The sequence below is a fragment of the Dermacentor andersoni genome, chromosome 1 (genome assembly GCF_023375885.2).
Source record: "Dermacentor andersoni chromosome 1, qqDerAnde1_hic_scaffold, whole genome shotgun sequence".
NCBI classification, from domain to species: domain Eukaryota; kingdom Metazoa; phylum Arthropoda; class Arachnida; order Ixodida; family Ixodidae; genus Dermacentor; species Dermacentor andersoni.
In genome coordinates, this window is record NC_092814.1 from 307,531,072 (window position 1) to 307,551,329 (window position 20,258).

Sequence of the window (20,258 nt, forward strand, 5' to 3'; positions counted from 1 at the left end):
GTCAACTATAGCTGAGTCTGGCAATTTTTAGTGACTTCTGATCGTATGTCTTTTTTTCTTGTGTTTCTTTCTAAAATGTATGAATGAGGTTATACTGTAATACAATTTTTTATTTAACTATTTTCTAATAAAAATCTGCCTACCAACTATAATAATGTAAGTTTTGTGACAATGAAAGAAATACTCTTATCTATGGCAATTTGTTTTCTCCAACCTGGTTTGAAGCAGTTTGAGAAAAGTGAAATCCCTGTCAAAGGTACAAAACATTTTTTTCACCTAAAATATTTGGGTAAAGGTTTTTTCCAGTAATACTAATTATCTTCTATTTCTTAAAATAAAATATGAGATGGTCGAGCACATGGTTGGGACTGTTGGCATGGAGTGATCCCTATGCCTGAAACCAAACCAGGGCCATGATTTTGTAGCAATGCCTTTTCCTGGTGCTAATGCCTTTCAGTGCTTTTTGTGTTTGTGATTGGTCAAAGCAGTGCTCTGCATGAGCTTCACAGTGACCACGCATGTACCCAAAAGCACCTAAACATATTAGCATAGGGAAAAGTTGTCACTACAAAATTATGGCCCTGTTCTACCAATCTCTTTCCCGCCTATTTTATACCAATACTCCAAGCATCCCTTGCTTGTCTTGACTGCTGACCAGTTAATGCTTCCATCCACTGTAAATCACGGCACTTCTGAAAAGTGGATGTGTCTTACAAGCCTTGCTGGGAGAATATCTTGGCATTCCCTTCCAATGTGCCAAGTCGTTTCCAGACTTTTGCTGCAGCAAACACACGCTTCATCCTGTTGCGAATATTTGCTTCGGTATGTTTTTAAGGGAGCTTTTTCGTCATTCTAGAGTGGCAGATGCCTGGTTACCCAAACTGGTGTTAAAGATGTTGATTGAAGAGCGGCACACACTTACTGACACACACCCACTAATAAACCAAGTTGGCATCAAAGAGGTTCATTGCAGACCAGCACAGACCAAGTGGCGCATAGCCAGTGCTTCAAGTCAGCGTCAATGAGTCTCTTAGTTTTTACCCATTCCGCATCTACAGTGACCCATGTCGGTGTGAAAAATCTTTGAAGAGAAGCACTTATGTACACAATCGCACATCTTCAGCGACCCAAGTTGATACGATGGTTCGTTTCAAATTCTGTTACCTCAGCAAAGCAGCCCGATGCACAAAACAATCGACCGCAGACTACCCAGCGACCCAGGTAGGCACGAAAATGGTTACATACAAACATACACCGATACACACACACATACATACATAGCCCCCAGAAAGTGTGTGAAGTATCCCAAGAATGCGAATGCATTAAAACAACCAGCAAATGCCAGTGTTTATTCTAGCCTAGCTCCACGGAGAATAATTGAATGACACATGGCCTGTGCTATTAATAAAGTTACAGCCATCATACTGCAACAAATTTTCAGCCTTTAAAATTAGGTGGCGTGATGGAATTATGAAGCTTGCAGGCACAAGTCAGAATCAGCTGGTGCAAGACAGGGATAATTGGAGATCGCTGGGAGAGGCCTTCGTCCAGCAGTGGACATAAATTTGTCACGGTTGAAACACATTGATGTCACCTGTAACAAGGCCCTTAAAAGACTAGGTTACTTACATCATATGCTGCGTCTTGTTCCTCAAGAAACTAAACTTCTAACATATAAAACCCTCATTTGCCCCATCCTCGAATATGGCTGCATCGTATGGAATCCATACAGGCACTGTGACGTCAAAAAACTAGATTCAGTGCAAGAAAAGGCAGTTTGTTTTGTTTGTAGGCCATATGACAAGGACTCTTCACCACCTAACTCTCTTCCCTTACTTGGTCTCACTCCACTTGCAGAGCGTCGCAAACATGAATTCCTAAAATTCCTTAACCTGTTAATCAATTCTTGTCGTCTCTCCTCTCTAGATAACTATTTGACTTTTTCCAAACCCACAATTACGAGTCGTCACCATGTTCTAAATATCTCAACCTTTTTTGCCCGCACTGATTCCTTTAAATACAACCTTTTTCCATCAACAATTGAAGTCTGGAATTCATTACCAGGCAACATCCGTTCACGACCACAGAAACAATTCACGCAAGCTTGTTTATAAATGTTTGTATGTTCGTTGGTCATCCCACTCCTGCAATAGCCTCATTTAGGCTGCAGCATGCATAAATAAATAAATAAAAAATATAGGCTGATGATGCTGCTCACAACAAATTAAGTGTTATAACCTGAACGGTAAGCACAATGTTTAAATGCATGGCTTGCTCATGCAATACGATGCTCGGGCAAAGGGCTCGTGCAAAGGGCGATTGCAGCATCGTGGCGTTGGTAGTGGCAGTGGACTGACCACTCCTCATTGAAAAGGAATGGAGTTTTGAAACTGGAAAAGTATCTTTAATGTTGGTGTGTACAGTATGTACACAAGTTCAGTGAAACCCCTATTTTGTTACTTTGTATTATTAATAGTCAATAAAATAAACCACACCTTTTTTCCACCCATTTTTTTCACGTAGCTTTGGTTCATAAACTTATTTGAAGACCTCGCATAAATCTAGAAGACAAAGATATGCCTTTATTGTTTAAAGTATTATTTTTTTGTAACCCTTAAAGGGGTTTAAACAGTTGCATAAAAGAGGACAAGCACACCTGTGATTTTGAAGGTTGACCGTTCTTTTATGGCTACTCGACATGGCAGGTCTTTGTTGGCATACTTCAGCACCTTCCCATCCTGAAAATGTGGACAAGATATATTCCAAGCAAGCTCAGAGGAAAAATAATTCTGGGTAACAGTTTTATAAGGCATACTAAAACAAAAAAGCAGCGCAAAGGATAAAGGTCAAGTAGCAGCACTATGTGGGACAAAAAGCTAATGTACAGCGCAATTAGTATTTGGCATCAGATTACAGCTTAATTACAGCATGAAAAAATGCATACAATATTTTAGTGCATAACTGTCAGTCTAATGCGCCCTATCAGCCTTTTTCTTCTTTTTCTCTTTTCATAAAAAAGCTTCAAACACATTGGCTTTATTACTAACTAGGTGTTCCTTTAGGCAAGGGTGGACCATACTGTACATGTCAGAGTTAAAGCAATAACTGTAGCGTTAGTATGATGGACACAAGAAAGGCAGTGGGACGAACGCTACACTCAAAACTGTTGATACAAGAGGAATACTGAAAAGGACCCACTGTAGAAAAAAGATGACTGAGCAGAACATGTTCTTGGGCTTTCTTGCGTTCATCGTGCTACCACTATGGTCACTGCTTTAAGTATGAATTGACTAGCCTGAGAAGAAGTCTGGTACATGTCAGCCTTTGCGTAGACCTTTTTTTTTTTTTCTGCCTGCATCTTTACGTTCAGAATCACAGCCACCAACCTCGTAACTTTCTACCACCATAAGCAACGACTCCAATAAACCTTCTCAGGTGGAGCACGAGATTTGAGAAATAAACGACAGCAGAGTTTCAGCCCAGTGCAACATTTCAACGTGTGGTCTCTGCTTTGTGGGGGCAAAGTCTCCATGCTTGCCTCTTCAGGTAAGTTTGATGAGTGTGTAATGAAAAGAATTCTCAGTTCCAGGCCCACCCCTGCTTAGCTAACAGTAGTTCAGGACAACATTCATTTGGGCTAGATGGTGCATACTTGAATTAGGAAGGAACAGCGCCAACTAAGACGATCACAAGTGGGGAGAACGACACAGGACAAGCGATCGTCTTAGTTGGCGCTGTTCCTTCCTAATTCAACCAACAGTAGTCCCACCGAAAGCAACACCAGGGGTGTGATCTTGTACGCGTTCCAAAATCAAACGGAGGCGGTCCGTTCCGTTGTGTTTGTTCGATAGCAGACGACACGGAATGATTGACAGCAGATATCACGTCACAATTGACGTCATGGCATTCGTCACGGTTCAAATTGACCAATCGTTTGCGGCTCAGTGGAACTGACCGCCTCTGTTCTATTTTGGAATGCGTACAAAATCGCACCCCAGGTGCCTGTCCGACTCGTGCGAACTGTAACCACACACACTGTGCAGCAAGACCTCTATTAAATGCATCACTTTCGTCCCTCTAATACTTCGTGGAGTGCCCCAGAATTTAAGCACAACAGAGTTTCAGAGGAACATGGAAACTTGAAATGATCAACAATGGTCGGGCAAGAGATGCCTCCTGGAGCCAACATTTCAACAAGGGGACTTTATTCCGTCAAGTGCCTACGTCACGGCCCTGATGAAGATAAGTTCCCTTGTTGAAACAATGGTTCCAGCAAAATCACTTACTCGACCAATGTTGAACACAAGGTGCCTAGGTCACAAAGCACTTTCCTTTCTGGGGGACAGTCCTCATGAAATCCCAGCCAAAAGTGACTAGTGCTGCACAATGAAAAGAAGTCCACTTGCTGACACTTCAGTGGATGGCCCTAAAGTGCTATTCTAGTTTTTTACTACCAGTACCACAATGTTAGTGCCCTAAAATCAGAAGATGGACACTGCTGCCACAGTCGAACCTTGCTATAACGAAGTCACATAGGACACCAAAACTGCTTCGTTATACCCGTCTACGAGTGTGAACAGAAGAACACGCGCACCACCGGCAGTTTTTCCTGGAAACGCAGGGGACCACATGTGCATCTATACTTTGCTACTACGCCCATTGCATCTGACCTTATGCTCAATTGCTGAAAAAGTTTCAACATATTCGTGGCATGCTTCTTGCAATGGCCACCGGCTGCACTACTTAGCCTAACCAGCACCGCTTCGTCGAAAGTGAGCAGCTAAAGTTGTGGTTTCATGCCAGTCGATATGGTGGCAAGTTTTGTTCATGACTGCCATGTCTTAGGCATCCGACGCACGGTTTATGCCCGAAACGTAGTGTGGCGCCCGAGGTTTCAGTTATTGCCGTTATACATTGGTGTTATAGGTGTAAGTGGTGGTGCTGCAGGGAAGTAAGAATAATTGCGCATGTCTGAGAAATTGGGTGTCTTAAAGGGAAGCTGAAGAGTCTGTCGAATTCAATAAGACGCCCATATAGGGATGCGGGAACCTTATAAACCATGCACGTAAAATTTGGGCGCGATTTTTCACTTAGGAACGACGTAATCGCCGGTTAAAATTGCACTGTAGCTCCGCCCCCCGTAGAGCGCCGTGCGCTGCTGCTGACACTGACGATGCGAGTGGAGACCGGAAACCGCGCCGTAGTGACGTCAGCACTGGTGTTCCGCTCCTTCGCAGTCTCTGCGACCGTGCCTGACCACGCTTGTTTCTGCGTGCGTGCCATCATAATCTGCCTCGCTCGAGCCTGCATTCCTTTGTTTGTGTGTATGTAGAGTGGCAGTTGACGTGTGCAGCATCAATTGAAGGGGTGGGCCGATCATGCCGGCGTTCTGTGCTGCCTACCGCTACACGAACACCAGCGGCCGCGACGATATCTTCCATTACTCCCCGCAAGACAAGAAGCCTGCAGCTAAGTGGGAGGCTGCTGTAAATCGAAAGAATTTCAAGCGCTCAAGAACAACAGTGCCGTGCTCTAACCACTTCTGTGACGAGGATTACTACCAGAGTTTATCAATGAGGCGTGAATGAGTGATAGTACGACTTTCTGCTAGCAGGCTTTCTAAACGCAGCGCGAAAAGGTCGGGGCAACAAATGCACAAAGTCGGGACGGGTGCGGGCAGACGGTAACTCGTCTTGGAAGACCTTATGAATACACGAACTCGTCCAAACCTGGATTTTGATTTATTGCTAGCTCCTTCGTGTTAGCACACTGAATGGAAGGTACATGTTCATCTCCCACCCTTGACGCAGGTTTGGTCGCAAAACGCCGTTAATTTTCTATTCGCACGTGTGTTGTGAAACAGCTAACATGCAGCTACCATAATGCAGTGCAAGTTAAAATTTTCATGTGTTTGAAAGCCGGCGCACACCAGGACGCTGCGCTCCCCCTCGCGTACAGAGAGAAAGCGACTGTCTCATGTAGCCGACGGAATTCGCCGCCTTTACGGCTCCAGTTACGATTAGCGTGCGGATGGCGCGCTGATGAAGGCCACTACATGTGCTATAAGAGCCAGAAAGCTTTTCCCGCATGTAAACCGTCTGTGTGGATTGCCGACAGCTTTGAGGCAGTGCACAAATGCCGACGATCGCATCCCTCATTACGTTCCACGAGAAGGCATGCAGGAACATAACAGTACAGTTGTTTGCTCGGAAACGAACTCACTGGATCGCTGAATACATCTTTGCAAAAACATACTCACCAAAGAACATTTCTAACACGAGGAGATGCTAACACTTCGCTTTCGTTCGCATCGAAAGTACTGCTTGCTACTAGCATCTCTTACTTCTTGGAGAGGCTGGCTACGTATACATGTAGGGAGCAACGCCGAAGTCCTCAGAGAAACGCAAGCTCTCGAAATTTACCATTACCGCCTCACCAAACCGCAGTGCCAAACCACCTTGCACTGTGCTTCATGTGTGGCGGCAGCGGCCGGTCCGGACAAACACCAACGTTGACGTCACGAGGTGCCCGACCAATCACATACGGAAACGAGGCGCGCGAGCTGCCCGAGTCTGCTGCTGCACTTTTCATCGAAATAAAACCTGTTTGCGCTTTCTTTCGCTCAATTTCGATGCAATATTCGGATTCGGAGGGTTGAAAACCATTACGTACAGCTCTTCACTCATTTTTTCTGGAAAACTCTTCAGCTTCCCTTTAATAGGTCGGCAGCTGTATTTGACATTTTTGTTAGCAGAATATGTATTTTGAGGCACCTGCAATCAAAAATTTACTTTGCTATAACTGATACCGTGTCAGATCCCGTATCTTCGATTGTGTCATAGCAGTACAATACCCTATAGAAATATTTCCATCTATTTACCATTTAATAAAATTAAATTTAACAATGTGTCACCTTCAAAAATGCAAATTAATTTTGATACCAACAACAGTGACACCATGCTCATGAAACTGTAGAACTGCAACTGAAGAAGCTAGATGACTCGTCATCGTATGTTTTAATCTCAGTCAGACTTACAGAACAATTCACATCGTTGCCCGACGATTTCCACTTGACAAGTGCCAGTAACAGGCTTTGTATCAGCTGCAAAATCAAACGCACAAGAAAACCTTTTTTAGAACATTTTAGAAAAAGACAATGCATTCTGCAGGACTTCTCAATGCAGCAGATATGTATTGAGAAAACCCGCACTAATTCTAAAATGCGAAGAATTGCCAATCATTCAGCCTGGTTTCGCACATACACCACTGCAAGATTACAAATGTTTCCACAGGCATACCAATCCAACATATACATAAGCAGAAGCTAAGCTGACAACAGTGCCACGTGGCTTCTAAAATCGAATGAAAATGTCACATCGAGAAAACAAGCAGTAGCACAACACTCAGTATCTTGAAGCCAGGTAACCAGCTATTCTCCCAATACTGCTGAGAAATGGACCATTTAAAAACCAGTTAAGCAATGAAGGACAATTTCTAGAATGCCGGTATGTTACTGATCACTATCATCCTTACAGTATTATCTCTATTTCAAGCACTTTCCCCATTTCAATCCTCTCTGAAGGTCCTTTTTCTGATGCAGTTTGACACTTGATGGATCACTAAATGTGTTAATATTTCAGCTTTCAGCCTGGCCTTCACTGCTGGCAAGCTGAAAAAGCCGTAAAAATGGACAGGGTGGAACGCAGCAGCTGCAGTTTCGAATTCACGCACTTCAATACTGATATGAGCTGGAATATTATCTGCAGGTCAAAGCGTTCCCAGAACAATACCTCGCATGACTCTGCCTGCCCTATGACATGATGCCAGTTGTAATAGCCTCCCTCATTTTTTTTTTTTTTGATGAAAACATTTATCTGAGAAAACTGCTCCACGGCAGATGAACAGGATCAAAATAGACTCCAGAGTGTACTCCACACTGCCTCTTGATGTGGAAATGGTTTGACTCTCACTCAGTGAGGACTACAATTTTAGTGCTGCATGCCTTAACACAGGTTTTATCACTACCAACGATATGCCTCTATTACATAACCATGCCCACTTATTTTTGCGCATGCATAGATATCTTGTAATAAGTGTCAATGACAAAGATAGGTTACAGCATATTTAACATAACCTTAAGGACAGCAGGGGATGCTTGACTTTACTTGGAAAGTGCATTAATTCCAGACATGGACATGAAACGAAACATACAATGCCCCCTCCCTAAAAAGAAATGTAAATACTGATGATGTTACTCTTAGTAGGCACAAATAGCAATACTACTACAATAGCACATCCATTAGTATGTGACTAGAAGAGAACCACTGCAAATGCCGTGTCCCTAGGGCTTTGGAGGCTTCTAAGCCTATTTAATATGTAACCAGATCATGCTTGCATGGAGCCCCCCCCTCAATGTCATGGCTGATTCCAAGTATTGGGAACTAAAACAAAAGCTGGTTGCAATAAATTACAATAACTTATTACATGCAATGACTGTTGGGGTGTGTCAAGCTTCCTGCGCGTTACAGCATTTTGAGGTATCAGAGTCATTATTTTACTTAGTAAAAATTTCCTTTTCACTGACCTCTCGTGTTCAAAAGCATTCGGTTTGTCTTTTGTACAATTTTTAACACCACATTACTGCATGTTGCAATGCAGTCATGCAGCGCATGTCTTACACTGTATTTTTTGTATATGTATTCTAATTATTGTATAATCTTTGAGTGTACTCTCCCCCCTTACACAATGCCTCTAGGGGCCTGTAAGGTATATTTAAATAAATAAATATAAAAGATTATGGAATCTGGAGCGCTTGTTCCCACTGCCCCCCTTCCCCCAGTTCCAAAGCCCCTTACCCTCGTCTTTCCTTCCGACACAGTGAATCATCACTTGTGGGATGAAAGGAACATGGAGTGAAGCAGAAGGTTAGAACTGGCCTAGCTGCACGGGTAATGGCTCGAAACACTTCGGGTGAGTTGAGCTTATTTGTGGGGCTCTTATGTACCAGGCCTTCTGTGGCACAGTGTGTAGGATTAGTCCTGCAAGCATCAACCTTCTGCATTTACCATTAGCAGTTTCCAAATCGAAACCTGGGAATGGGAGCAATAAGTAAGAGAGACAGTCATGGGTCTCCTCGATTTGGCTGCACTTTCTGCACCAGTTCAGGCAGTGCCGCACTCTCGCACTCAATTTGCCAGTGAAGCTAGCGCCGCCTGCACTTCGGCACCCGATTTGGCGTCATGCTGCACAAGTTCATCCGGACTTCAGCACTGGGTCTCTTCGATTTGGCTGCACTTTCAGCACTAGTTCAAGAGTGCTGCACTCTGGCACTCGATTTGGCGAGTGCAGCACGCACCACCTGCCCTGCCGCACTTGACTTGACATCGTGCAGGCCATTTCATGCACGAGTTCTTTGCCCGCTGGCACTTGCTCCGCTGTCAGTTCAGCTCAGTGCACGAGGTACCGAGTTGTTGCAATCCGGCTGTTGCAGACGACAGTGTCGCACTGCACTTGCACTGACGACACCTGCACGACACTTTTGTGAACTACGTGCAGGAAGTGCAGCTAAATCGAGGAGACCTCATGACTTTAGTGATAAAACTGCACTATGAGACTGCTTGTCACCGTGCCTGCCACAGCGCAAGAGAATGATGAAGCTACATCAATTAGGTCCTTTTCAAGCTCTGCTTACTTTCATAACTGTAAATGAAAATGGACGAAGGAAGGATCACACACCAGAAACCACTGAAGGGTGTGTTGCAATGAGCGCAAATAAATAGCAATAACAACCAAACACATGATAGCAAAAGCTCAGTCATGAGAACACGCTGCAAAATAAATGAAATTCTGGGGTTTTGCGTGGCAAAACGATGAGCTGATTATAAGGCACGCTGTAGTGGAGGACGCCAGATTAATTTTGACCACCAGGGGATCTTTAACATGCCCCCAATGCATGGCACACAGATGTTTTTGCATTTTGCGCCTATCGAAATGCAGCCGCAGTGGCTGAGATTCGATCCTGCGACCTCGTGTTTAGCAGCGTAACACCATAGCCACTAAGCCACCACAGCAGTCCTGCTGCAAAATGAAACTAAGCAGGAAAAAGCTTACCAAAAGAAAAACCAAAACAACAACAAAATTTGCAACTTTCTGTGCATCGATATTACTATGCCCTGTAAATGTACACACATTCTGCAAGAGACTATCGTCAGGCACAGGAGGAAAAATCAGGTTCCATACTACAACTATTGCGTAAAATGACAAAGTATTGCATCAGAAAAAAAAACTTTTGTGCTCATACTGCTTTGAATGTAATGTAAGCTTACACCCAAGATGCTTAAAAAGTTTTCAGCCAGCACTGGCATGCATAGTAAGAGTACAAAGTGCACTTTGAGTGTCGCCATTACATTAGCAACAACAGCAGTAAATAAAAAAATAATAATCCTATGAGGCATTAACAGATTACAAGGGTCATAGCGATATTGATGAGCAACAATTTTTATATACCACGTATGAAAACAGCACAAGGGTGGGTGTTCTGTGGCAGGTGACACTGTCTCTTTTGTAATTGCTGGTTGCACGTGGAAACAGTTTTGTTGGGCATAGCCGAGTCATATACCCAATTATTGTCTCAGAGGAAAATAAAACCTCATCCGAATGAGTATACCTTAAAGACGGTCATCAAAACGGTCAAAATCAGCCTTGTAGCAGCTGTCAAGGCTAGGTTACCACAACACTTCTGGAAGGTGGAGAATTTTTTTAATTTTTTTTTAATGCGATTAGCTTTCTTAGGGCACTTCAAGCACTTTTCAGTATCTGTGGTTCTATGTCTCTAACCGTTTTCCTGCCAACTTGGGTCACTGGATAGTTAATGGCATAACGGGTTGAGCATCAGGCTGCTGTTCTAAGCGAACAATTATCGAAACCAACAGTCGGACCAACTTGGGTCAGTGAATATGCGACACCGGGTATATGCTCCCCTACAATGAACCTATTTGGCAACAACTAGGGTTACTGGGTATGTGGCACTTTTTATTGACAAAAAATTTTACTTTGACATCTCTCTGCTTCTGGGTGGAATCAAACCTGTGTCATGCATATTCAGACAATCTTGGCTGAATATACATATTCAGACACGCGCGGTCTTTACAGTGGCACAGCTAGATGGCGCAGTGTGACCAGTGAAAAGGAGCACGGCTGCATACACACGCCATACATGACGCAGTTTTGCAGTTGCAATACGGTGTATCGCCACAATGCTTCAATACTAATTGCATTAACATCGACATTCATCGCGAGATTGGTTATGCTGGAATTTATTTTATGTGGACTCTGTGAACTCGCAACAAACCACAAGTCGGGCACAGCACAAGGTCTGTCCACATTGCCAGACAAACATTCTAGAAGAATGCTCATAATGCAGTATGACAATGTATGCATGGCATGGAAGAAAACTGACAGAACAGAGTCTGGAAGTTCTTCCACACTCAGACCCTGCTGTTGTACCTGGAGTTTCTCAGCTGTTATCTGCGCGATTTGTGAATGATGTCTTTTGAAGTGAGTGCAGTAAATATCGGTCTCGCCAATATCCAGCATCAGAGCTACCTGCAATTCAGGCCGCACCGCCTCACTCTCTCTTTGGAGGGCTCAAAATATAGTGCTAGCAGATGGGGAAGTTAATTCTGGGAGTGTGGCGAAAGTCTGTGCACAAAGCAAGGGAAAACTGTGAGGGAATTCACCCACAAACACACAAAAAGATCAGCAATATTACGCTGAACTCGTTCAAACAATATCGTAAGGCTTGTTCCTTACTTTCGGCACGAACTGTGTGCAATTCATTATATTTGACTAATAAGCAGCGCTAGGACGATACAATGAAAGCCAGCGAGACTATGTCCAATTAATGCAGCACGGCTTTACAACCGCTTACGCGCCCTCCACGCTGTCCGAACTGTACGTAAGTTTGTCGGTAATAACGAGTCGGAACACATTACGGACGTGCTAGGCGACAGTTGGCCTCAGCCACGCAGCAGCATTGACGAGCGCTTCTAGGCACGCTTGCCGATCGTTATTTGTTGCGTAACTAGATCGTAATTATAACGCTGCAGCCACCCGTTGCAACTCAGAAGTGCGCAAGGCCACACATTGCCATCAAATTAGAAATTGCATGAGCTCACCAGAAATGTTTGCACAGCACAATTTCCACGGCGATTACATTTTCGGACAGTGTGTTCCGAAAGTAACTACACAGAAGACGAGACTGCGTCCTAAGGCATAAATGCAAAAATAAAACAAAACAAAAAACCGGGCAACTTGCCTCCTCTCCGAGTGACTGAAACACTTTTTTTGTGAGGTCCTTGCAGCCCAGGATGTTGCCCGTGTTCAGAATAACTTGCTGCACAGAGGCAGGCAAAACAGTTGAGCAGTCGTTGCTCATGGTCGCTGCAGCGGGGTTCGTGCCTGCAGCTTGGTCGCGTGGCGAACCACTGATATGTTGGCCAATGGCCAGAGAGCCAACCAGCTGAGAATCAATCTCGCTCGTTGATCTCGCCGGCTACGTCACGCCCTACGACAGCAGTAGTAGTATCTGGCGATGTTGCCTTGATGTTGCCTCACTATCACGTGGATCGCACTTTGGCCTCTTTGGCTTTTTGGCTTCACATATATTCCATGTGCTCGCGTTTGCTTTCCGTCGACGTGTCAGCGAGTGCACTTCATAATTCATATTTTCCGCACAACGACCATGTTCCTGACACGAAATATCCAACACGGCAAACGGGAAATACGAAATTTAAGTTTCGTTCTCGTGCTTTTCACGTCACATGCACTGCCCACTGCCACCCACGTTGATTTCGCCATGCGCATGCGCCTTCAAACATGTGATCAAATTTTGTGGATTGGATTGACTAGACTTCGCGTGCTTTGGGTGACGCCATTAAGTGCGTCAGAAACACAAACCTGTCTTTCATCGTACTAACTTTCAAGAAGTGATTGCGCAGCCTTTTCCTATTAGCTAGTACTTGCCTGTTTTATTTACTGTTTGAAATAATAACACGCATAATGGGTAATTGATGTACATGTCGTTCAAGTGGGTGCATATGCTGTGCTCATAAAAAAAAAAAGTCGCTTATTTTTGCTTTCTTAGAGCAGAAAGTAACTGCAAAAAATGCTTATTCTACTAAATGCTGTTTTATAGCAAAAACAGACATGAGTTGCACGTTGTGAATCACTTTTGCTTTTCCTTTTCTTTTTTCTTCGTTAGCGCAAGCCAGCAGCCTGCCGTCACCTTCGTGGTCAGTCATCTGTCGGCCATATTAGGTGTCCACCTCCGTTTCGAAGATTATTAAATCGCCGTGCGATTGCACCTCGGGACTCTGCTACGCGCCCGGGGCCCGCGTTGACCGGAAACAGTCAGCCAGGTGAGGTCTTACCCGTGTGCGCGCCGCCTTCGGGTCGCGTCCGCAAAGGACGAGCGTTCCCGATTCATTCCCCGAGCTGCGCACATCGTCCTCGCTGCTCCGCCTGTGTATATGTGAGCGACAGGCTGGCCACATAGCGGAGCGTAGAACGACTGGGTCGCCAGTTGCTCGATCTCGAAGCGTGTGCCTTTCCTTGGCGCAAACGTCTGTCGACGTCGACTTCGCGGAGGTAAAAAAGAAACTTTGAGGGAAAAAAAAATTGCGGTGGTCGCGTCGCTTTGATCGGCCCACAGAGGCCTCTTTGTTCGCCCCGTGGGAGGGGACGTCGCGAAACCGCCTGTGCGGCAGCCAGTGATCATACACACCCGTTTCACTCCGCACTGTATCCACTGTGCAACCACCTCGTGTTCTCAGGCTCGCGATCGCCCGCGAGCGACCCCGACGAGGCGTGTCGAAAGGAACACGACATCGCGGCCGGGCCTTGACCGTTTCCGTCATTCCCAGCTGGTGAGTTGCCAGCTTTCGGAACTCTTTTTTTTTTATTTGTTTGTTTATAGCTTTGTTATTAAATTCGCGTTCTCGCCTCAAGATTAGGGGAATGCGCGGCCACGTCAGTGTGTGAGTGATGAACGCCCCGCACCGCCCCTCGATAAACCTTGCGCGTGAAGTTTTAGTTTTGTCTTGTTGCCTCATCATCTTTCGGACGCCGACGGACTTGTCATTTGGAGACAGGAATCGACTTCGTGTAAGGCAGCAGATGTGGCGTGGCCGACTCTTGTAGCGGCTCGGTAACTGCGCTCGCGCTAAAGCAACCCTTGCTTCTCCGGACATGTTCGTGCATTTCCGATCTGCGGTATGCACGGTTCGTGCAAACTGTTCGTGCACGCGCGTAACATGCTCCACTGTCCTTAGTGTTTGGCTGCAGTCTTAGGTGTCATGGAAGCGTTGCGTTATGGTTTAGCCATTTAATTTTCTTATGCTGACGAAGCGCCAATGGGCCGCCGCATCCACTCCATTCAGAACAGGAACGGGCCGTGCGAGCATTCGAAACCACGCGTGCACTGGCTCGGCAGTGATCGTCTTTAGGACTGCTGTTGCCTTCGTTTAGAAGTCCTTCGACCATTTGTTTTCGTCTACGCGATAGTTTTAGAAAATGCCTCTTCTCTCTATGTCGCTGAATTCATTCGTTTCGTTAACTGCAGTGATTATTTACTTCGACTGCACGCTCGTCAGTGATCGTGACTTCTGCCCGATTTTGACGGTGCTGTAGCTGTATTTAATGCACATTTCCTTCCGTGTACATATCGGGCAGGCTTATGATATCCCTATTTCAGCACCACGTAATTCAGTCGATGGAGCTGAAAATTTCCGCACTTTTCTTGCATCGTTTGCTATTGTCCGCAAAAATCGGACAGTAAAACGCGGTAGAACATTTAAGTAGCGCCTTATTGGTTCTATAAATGGGCATTATGCACATGGAACCGCAAAAGCATTTCTGGATTAAAAGCAATAGTTTGTACAAAGTGTGGCGTCTGGAAAAACACCTTGGCATCTCTGATATCTCCGACATATTATTGGCATCAGTGGGAGAGAACCTGCTGTGCTAACACCATCAGCGACTTTAAATGTTTACCTTTCTGTGCTTTTAAGGCACTTTTCACAGTCGCGGATTTTGCAGCACTGGTCCAATCAGAATTTCCTTACATTCTATGCGATACACTTTAAACCTGGAAATTTTTTTTTTCCTTAGCGCTTGAGATTTTTGCTGTATGAAGTTGCAGACACAGCATCGCCTGGTGATATTATGCCTCCTAAATACATGCCTTCCATTTGTGACAGTTGTAAGCTTCATAAATGTGCCAGGCCACGTCGTGCATGCCATATTTTGTGGCAGCATTTTTGGCACTCATTTTGCTGCTCCTGTTGATTTTGCTAATATCATACTTTGGTGCACACTGATTTGTTTGCTCAGTACAGGCATTGCTGATGAGCTGCTTTGTATCTTCTTACCTGTAGTTGCGCAAATAGTCCAGCATGCAATTGCTGGCCTGTTGTGCAACTGTTTATACTGCCGTGCAGCTTTAACACAGTGCAGTGAGTAACAGTTTTTGCAGTTCTTTCTTAACGTGGAAGCCATTACACACTGCCTCGTTTTGTTGTGCTCCAACATTAGTTATCGCAAGGTCTTTGCAACCAGTACTCTGTGCTTTGTATTGCGCTCAACCTTTTTTGTAGGTTGTGCTGAAGCATTCACGTCAGTCTATTCTCTCATGTAATCTATTATCTTGCTTCAATTTCTAGTTGTAGAATGCTGGGCCCGCTTTGTCATTCTTATCACTGTCCTGCTCGTTGGCTTTCTGTTTGGCATACCCACCGATTGCATTCTCGTTTACCTGTGGTGATAGCACATTGCTACTATTATTCTGTATTGCTCCCCACATTCTGTAGTGTCCTTGCTGTTCAGTTAATTTTTTTGTATCGTTATGTGTGGCCCAAGTTTGTCATAGGAAAGTACAGTTAATCTTTCACCTGTGCAGCAGAAATTTTTTTACTTTTGACTTCTTGATTGAGCAGTTTCATGTATCTTGTTTGGGGCTTCTTCCTCGTTTATGCACGTGGATTGAGATGAATATGCAACTTCTCTTCCCTCTGAAGAAGGAGTCCGTGTTGATTGCACATTGCCCCTGCGCATATTGATATCTGCCCTGTGTTGAGACACATTGACAGTGACTGTAGGCAAGCGACAGGATACAGGCAATGGTTTAGGGCCTACTGAGCATGCTAAGGCTGGCTCTTATTCTTGTTTGTGTCACATTAAGGACACTGCTTCCCAGAAATGCATGCTGTTTGGCTGTAGATAGGGTAGCTGAACTAACCATTTCTGTTGCTAAGTGTAGGGGTGTCAATTGTGCCTAACCTTAATGTTGCATAATGACTACCAGCAGAGAAACAAAAGCAATTCTAGCGCATTTTCTACACTGGTAGTTGTCGTGAAACTGTTGTGACTGCATGTTACTGCAATCAGTTGCAGAAGCACAGCATTCCTGAGTCTCGGAGGCTTTGGAACGCACACCGTTATCAGTCTTGAGGTATGTCGCTGCCACTGATGTTCAGTGCATTGGTGTTTCTTCTTGCAGTGGAATGGGTGCTACCAATTCCACTGCTTCGGCAAGCCTGTACACTCTTCGAAGCTTCTGTAGGCTCCGATCATCCATTCTTTTTCATTGTGCCATATATTGATGGGAGTGCAATTTGAAAGGCCTAAATAAAGGTCTATTCAGTTTCTTCTGCCCATCAGAAAGCCAAGGTTGTTTCATTTATGTTGGGTAGCCATCCTGGTCTTTGACTTGCGTGGCCAATGAATCTTGACCCTAGCTTTCTAAAAACCTCGGAACAGATTAGTGTTTTTTCAATATCTGGTTGTATGAAACCTTTGCAGCTTTCTCATTACTGTATTGTCACTTCAGTGGGGCATGAATTTCAAAACAGCAGCAGTTTATTTCCAGTTGTGCATGTACCGCAGTGAAAATTGCTGCATCTTTTCTCGTGAGGCACAGTTCAGATTGCAACGTATCTTGACTCTGTGTCTGTGTGGAAATGTCATGAAGGCTGTATTCAACGTCGGTCTAGTTCTTTTTCATTGAAAGTGACAACCCATTGCATTCTTATAGCCTTGCATCAGATTGTGGATTTGTCTGCCTAAGTTGGTGTTATTTTAATAGTACAGTAATCATTTAGTTTTAGTTAACATACCCACAAAATTTATTTGAATGCAGAGCCTACACAAACGTATTGATTTCTTTGCTGTCGCAGCATGCAGCTTAAAATCCATCAGTGAGCTATGTGCACAAAGTGCTTCGATTCTGGGTTGTGTTACCTAGGTCATGAGGAATCAGTTTTTCTTGTGAGCTGTGCATCTGAAAACTTTTGTAAAAAAGATCTACAAAGCATGAAGTTGAGGCACTGCAAAATAAATGTTTTGGGTCTTGCTTTAAAACAGCTGCACAAAATCCTGATCCAGGAGTGAATCATTTGGAGCCTAAGCTTCTAGCATAGCAATATGTAAGAATGCAATGTTTCATGCTGAACCAGCTTGACCAAATTAACTACAAATTGTTAACCCAAATAAACATTAATGCTCATTTGGTAAAGTTTGCGATAAGTGAGTGCACCATGTATGGTTTGCAGAAGTTCAACACAGCCAGTTACCTGCTTTCTGGCTATTTCAAGGACCCTGTGGCAGATTTTTGTGGATTTCCCACTTTTTAAGTCAATGAGGCTGGATACCTTTGGGGGAAGGCATACTGTTATGGTATTTCGTGTGAGGAAAAAGATAAATGCAGAGAATCCATCTGTAATCGACTCAGTTGTAGATGCTAGCTAGACACATGCACTAGCCCTGTTTTTTGTTTTTGCTGTGCCAACTGTTAATGGAATCGTTCTTGCATCTTGCTTAGCTAGGTGAGCAAATCGAGCGAAATCCTTTTTCAGTCCGATTTCCACATGGGGACAGAATTTCAGGCAGTGGGCAAGCTACTGCCACACACACACACACACACCAAAAACAAAGTTTTATGCTCCTATTCAGCATGCTCTGTGACCAAAATTGTAGTGCCACTACCTGGTAGGAGCACTTAAAGCTTTGATTCCACCATGTATACTTTCATCCATGCATGCACGTGTGCATGTTACCTTGCACCACTGTTTTTTGATGGATGTTATACAGTAATAGGGTTCCTGTACTGCACTTCCTAAAGAAATTTTTTTTTTTCCCAAATGCCAAATTGTCTTTCAGCAATTCACTTTATGTAAGTGTTTGAGATGCCTAGTTAATTGTGTGTGCTGTTCATTCTGTAGAGTTCTTTTTTCTCTCCTGTGCTAACCCATCAATCAATGATTGCAGGTAACCCATCCAGTGGGAGAGTGGCAGATAGTGAGTGAAAAGTATCAGCCTGAGCAGCCACCACCACAGCCAGCAGGATGACTGCGGGGCCGTACAACTACTCCTACATCTTCAAGTACATCATAATTGGTGACATGGGCGTGGGCAAGTCGTGCCTGCTGCACCAGTTCACTGAAAAGAAGTTTATGGCTGACTGCCCGCATACCATCGGTGTTGAGTTTGGCACGCGCATCATCGAGGTGTGCGGTCAGAAGATCAAGCTCCAGATCTGGGACACGGCTGGTCAAGAGCGCTTTCGCGCTGTCACTCGCTCCTACTACCGTGGCGCTGCTGGAGCACTCATGGTCTACGACATCACCAGGTGCCTGGCTTTGTATTGTGACTTGTGCTCAACACTTTTTGTGACGAGTTCCAGGGTTCTGGGGTGTAGGACTAATTCGGGGGACCAGAGTTAACTGCTCTTGGGTGTGCAGCCGAGCTCGCTTGGTACTCCCTGCTCCATGAAAGCTATGGAGCGTGAGACGAGTGTCTTGTCCTCGCCCTCTAAACCTATGGAGTACAAGGGATTGCATTGTGAACTCCACTGCACGGACTAGAGTCCACTCAGGTCATGGCCCGAGAACTTTTGAAAAAAAAAAAGGAGGCACAATTTTGCAAACAGATTAGGTGCGTAATATGCAATCATGTGCAATACAATTGGTAGTGCACCAAAAATTAGACGAAGTGAAAGATGCACACACACAGCACTGGCTGGCAACTAAATGCTTTATTTGAAGATCTAAACAAAATAGAAATTCACAGGATAACAGACGCTTGAAGTGACTGACAGTGGTCGAAGTAGGAATGTCTCGGGCTATAGCCGTCGTTTCAACAAGGGAAGGGGACTTATCTTCGTCAGGGCCCTTTGTTGAAACCGCTCAATCGACACAACTTGTTTGATCACTCTTTGATCACCTTAAGTGCTTTATCATTTGTGCCAAAAGTGATCTTATTTTGCTTTGTGTATATATATCTGTGTGTGTGTGTGTGTGTGTGTGTGTGTGTGTGTGTGTGTGTGTGTGTGGCTTATTTTAATATTACTCCATCAAAAACCCTTCTGAAGCTTCTTCAGCCAACTTACTTTATGTTTGAAGCGTGAAAACTTAATTTTACCTCTTCACTATGCAACAGATATGTATTTGCCATTGCCACAAACGGTTCTGGTAAAAACAAGGGAAAATGCTTTAGCTTACTCTGTTTCAAAATCAACTATTCTTCAAAGTTATTTATAAAAAAAAAAAAATAATTTTCAGGCATGCTAGCATTTCTAAGGTCAGTCACAATTTAGAGGCGGCCTTCTTTTAAAGCGATAGCGTTAAGGGCCCTGTGTCGCAGAAAATCTGACATTGGCGTCCAGGGTTGGACGTAATTTCGGCAAAAAGATTTTCGAACCACCCATACCCAGGCCCTCCATGTGGCACATGTAAGTTATTGAACTGATTGTATTTTTCAAGCTAAAATATGTAGAAAAATTGTAAAGTATGACTTACACACAAGCTACAGGCATGATAGTGTCGAATTGTAATTTGAATGTACGAGAAAACATAGTTCTGTTACACGAAAACTCGAACCCCTTTTCCAGCATTTCTGCAATACATAGACAGGCCATGGCATCCACCATTTGTGCGCGCTGACGCGGTAATATCTCGAGTCCACAAAGTGGTGCACCCATTTCTTTGAAACAATTCCAAATGGCGCTCTCCTCCGTCGCATCGTGGTCCACCCAAGAGGTCGCGTTTCTATCAGAAAGCTCTCCTTCGTGTTTAGTGTTTTCCGCGAGCATTTCCAGGTAATCATTATGGTTACATACGCTGCAGTTGTCCGGAAGCACGAGAAGCAGTCAAGGATCTTCAAATGCTGTCTCGTTCCACTCTTAAAGGCGAAGCTTAAGCGTCCTC

The 20,258-nt window shown here is 44.4% G+C and overlaps 2 protein-coding genes across 6 annotated transcripts in view; one reads left to right on the forward strand and one right to left on the reverse strand.

The window, feature by feature from the left end:
* The window catches only part of Gclm (Glutamate-cysteine ligase modifier subunit), a 78,176-nt gene extending 65,311 nt beyond the window's left edge, over nt 1-12,865 (reverse strand). Inside the window, exons 1-3 of one of the 2 annotated variants that reach the window (XM_055063361.2) lie at nt 12,317-12,865; nt 7,037-7,102; nt 2,657-2,738 (exon numbers count right to left, since the gene is read on the reverse strand). In XM_055063361.2, coding sequence (XP_054919336.1) covers nt 2,657-2,738; nt 7,037-7,102; nt 12,317-12,436 — 268 coding nt within the window. In that variant the 5' untranslated portion in view covers nt 12,437-12,865. The remainder of the gene's footprint in view (nt 1-2,656; nt 2,739-7,036; nt 7,103-12,316) is intronic. The other variant, XM_050196022.3, reaches the window with a different exon arrangement.
* A 389-nt stretch (nt 12,866-13,254) lies between these two features.
* Rab14 (RAS oncogene family member Rab14) overlaps nt 13,255-20,258 on the forward strand; it is a 61,250-nt gene continuing 54,246 nt past the window's right edge. The window contains exons 1-2 of one of the 4 annotated variants that reach the window (XM_050196023.3): nt 13,255-13,418; nt 18,322-18,682. In XM_050196023.3, the coding sequence (XP_050051980.1) occupies nt 18,399-18,682 (284 nt within the window). In that variant the 5' untranslated portion in view covers nt 13,255-13,418; nt 18,322-18,398. The other 3 variants (XM_050196024.3, XM_055063363.2, XM_055063362.2) reach the window with 3 other exon arrangements.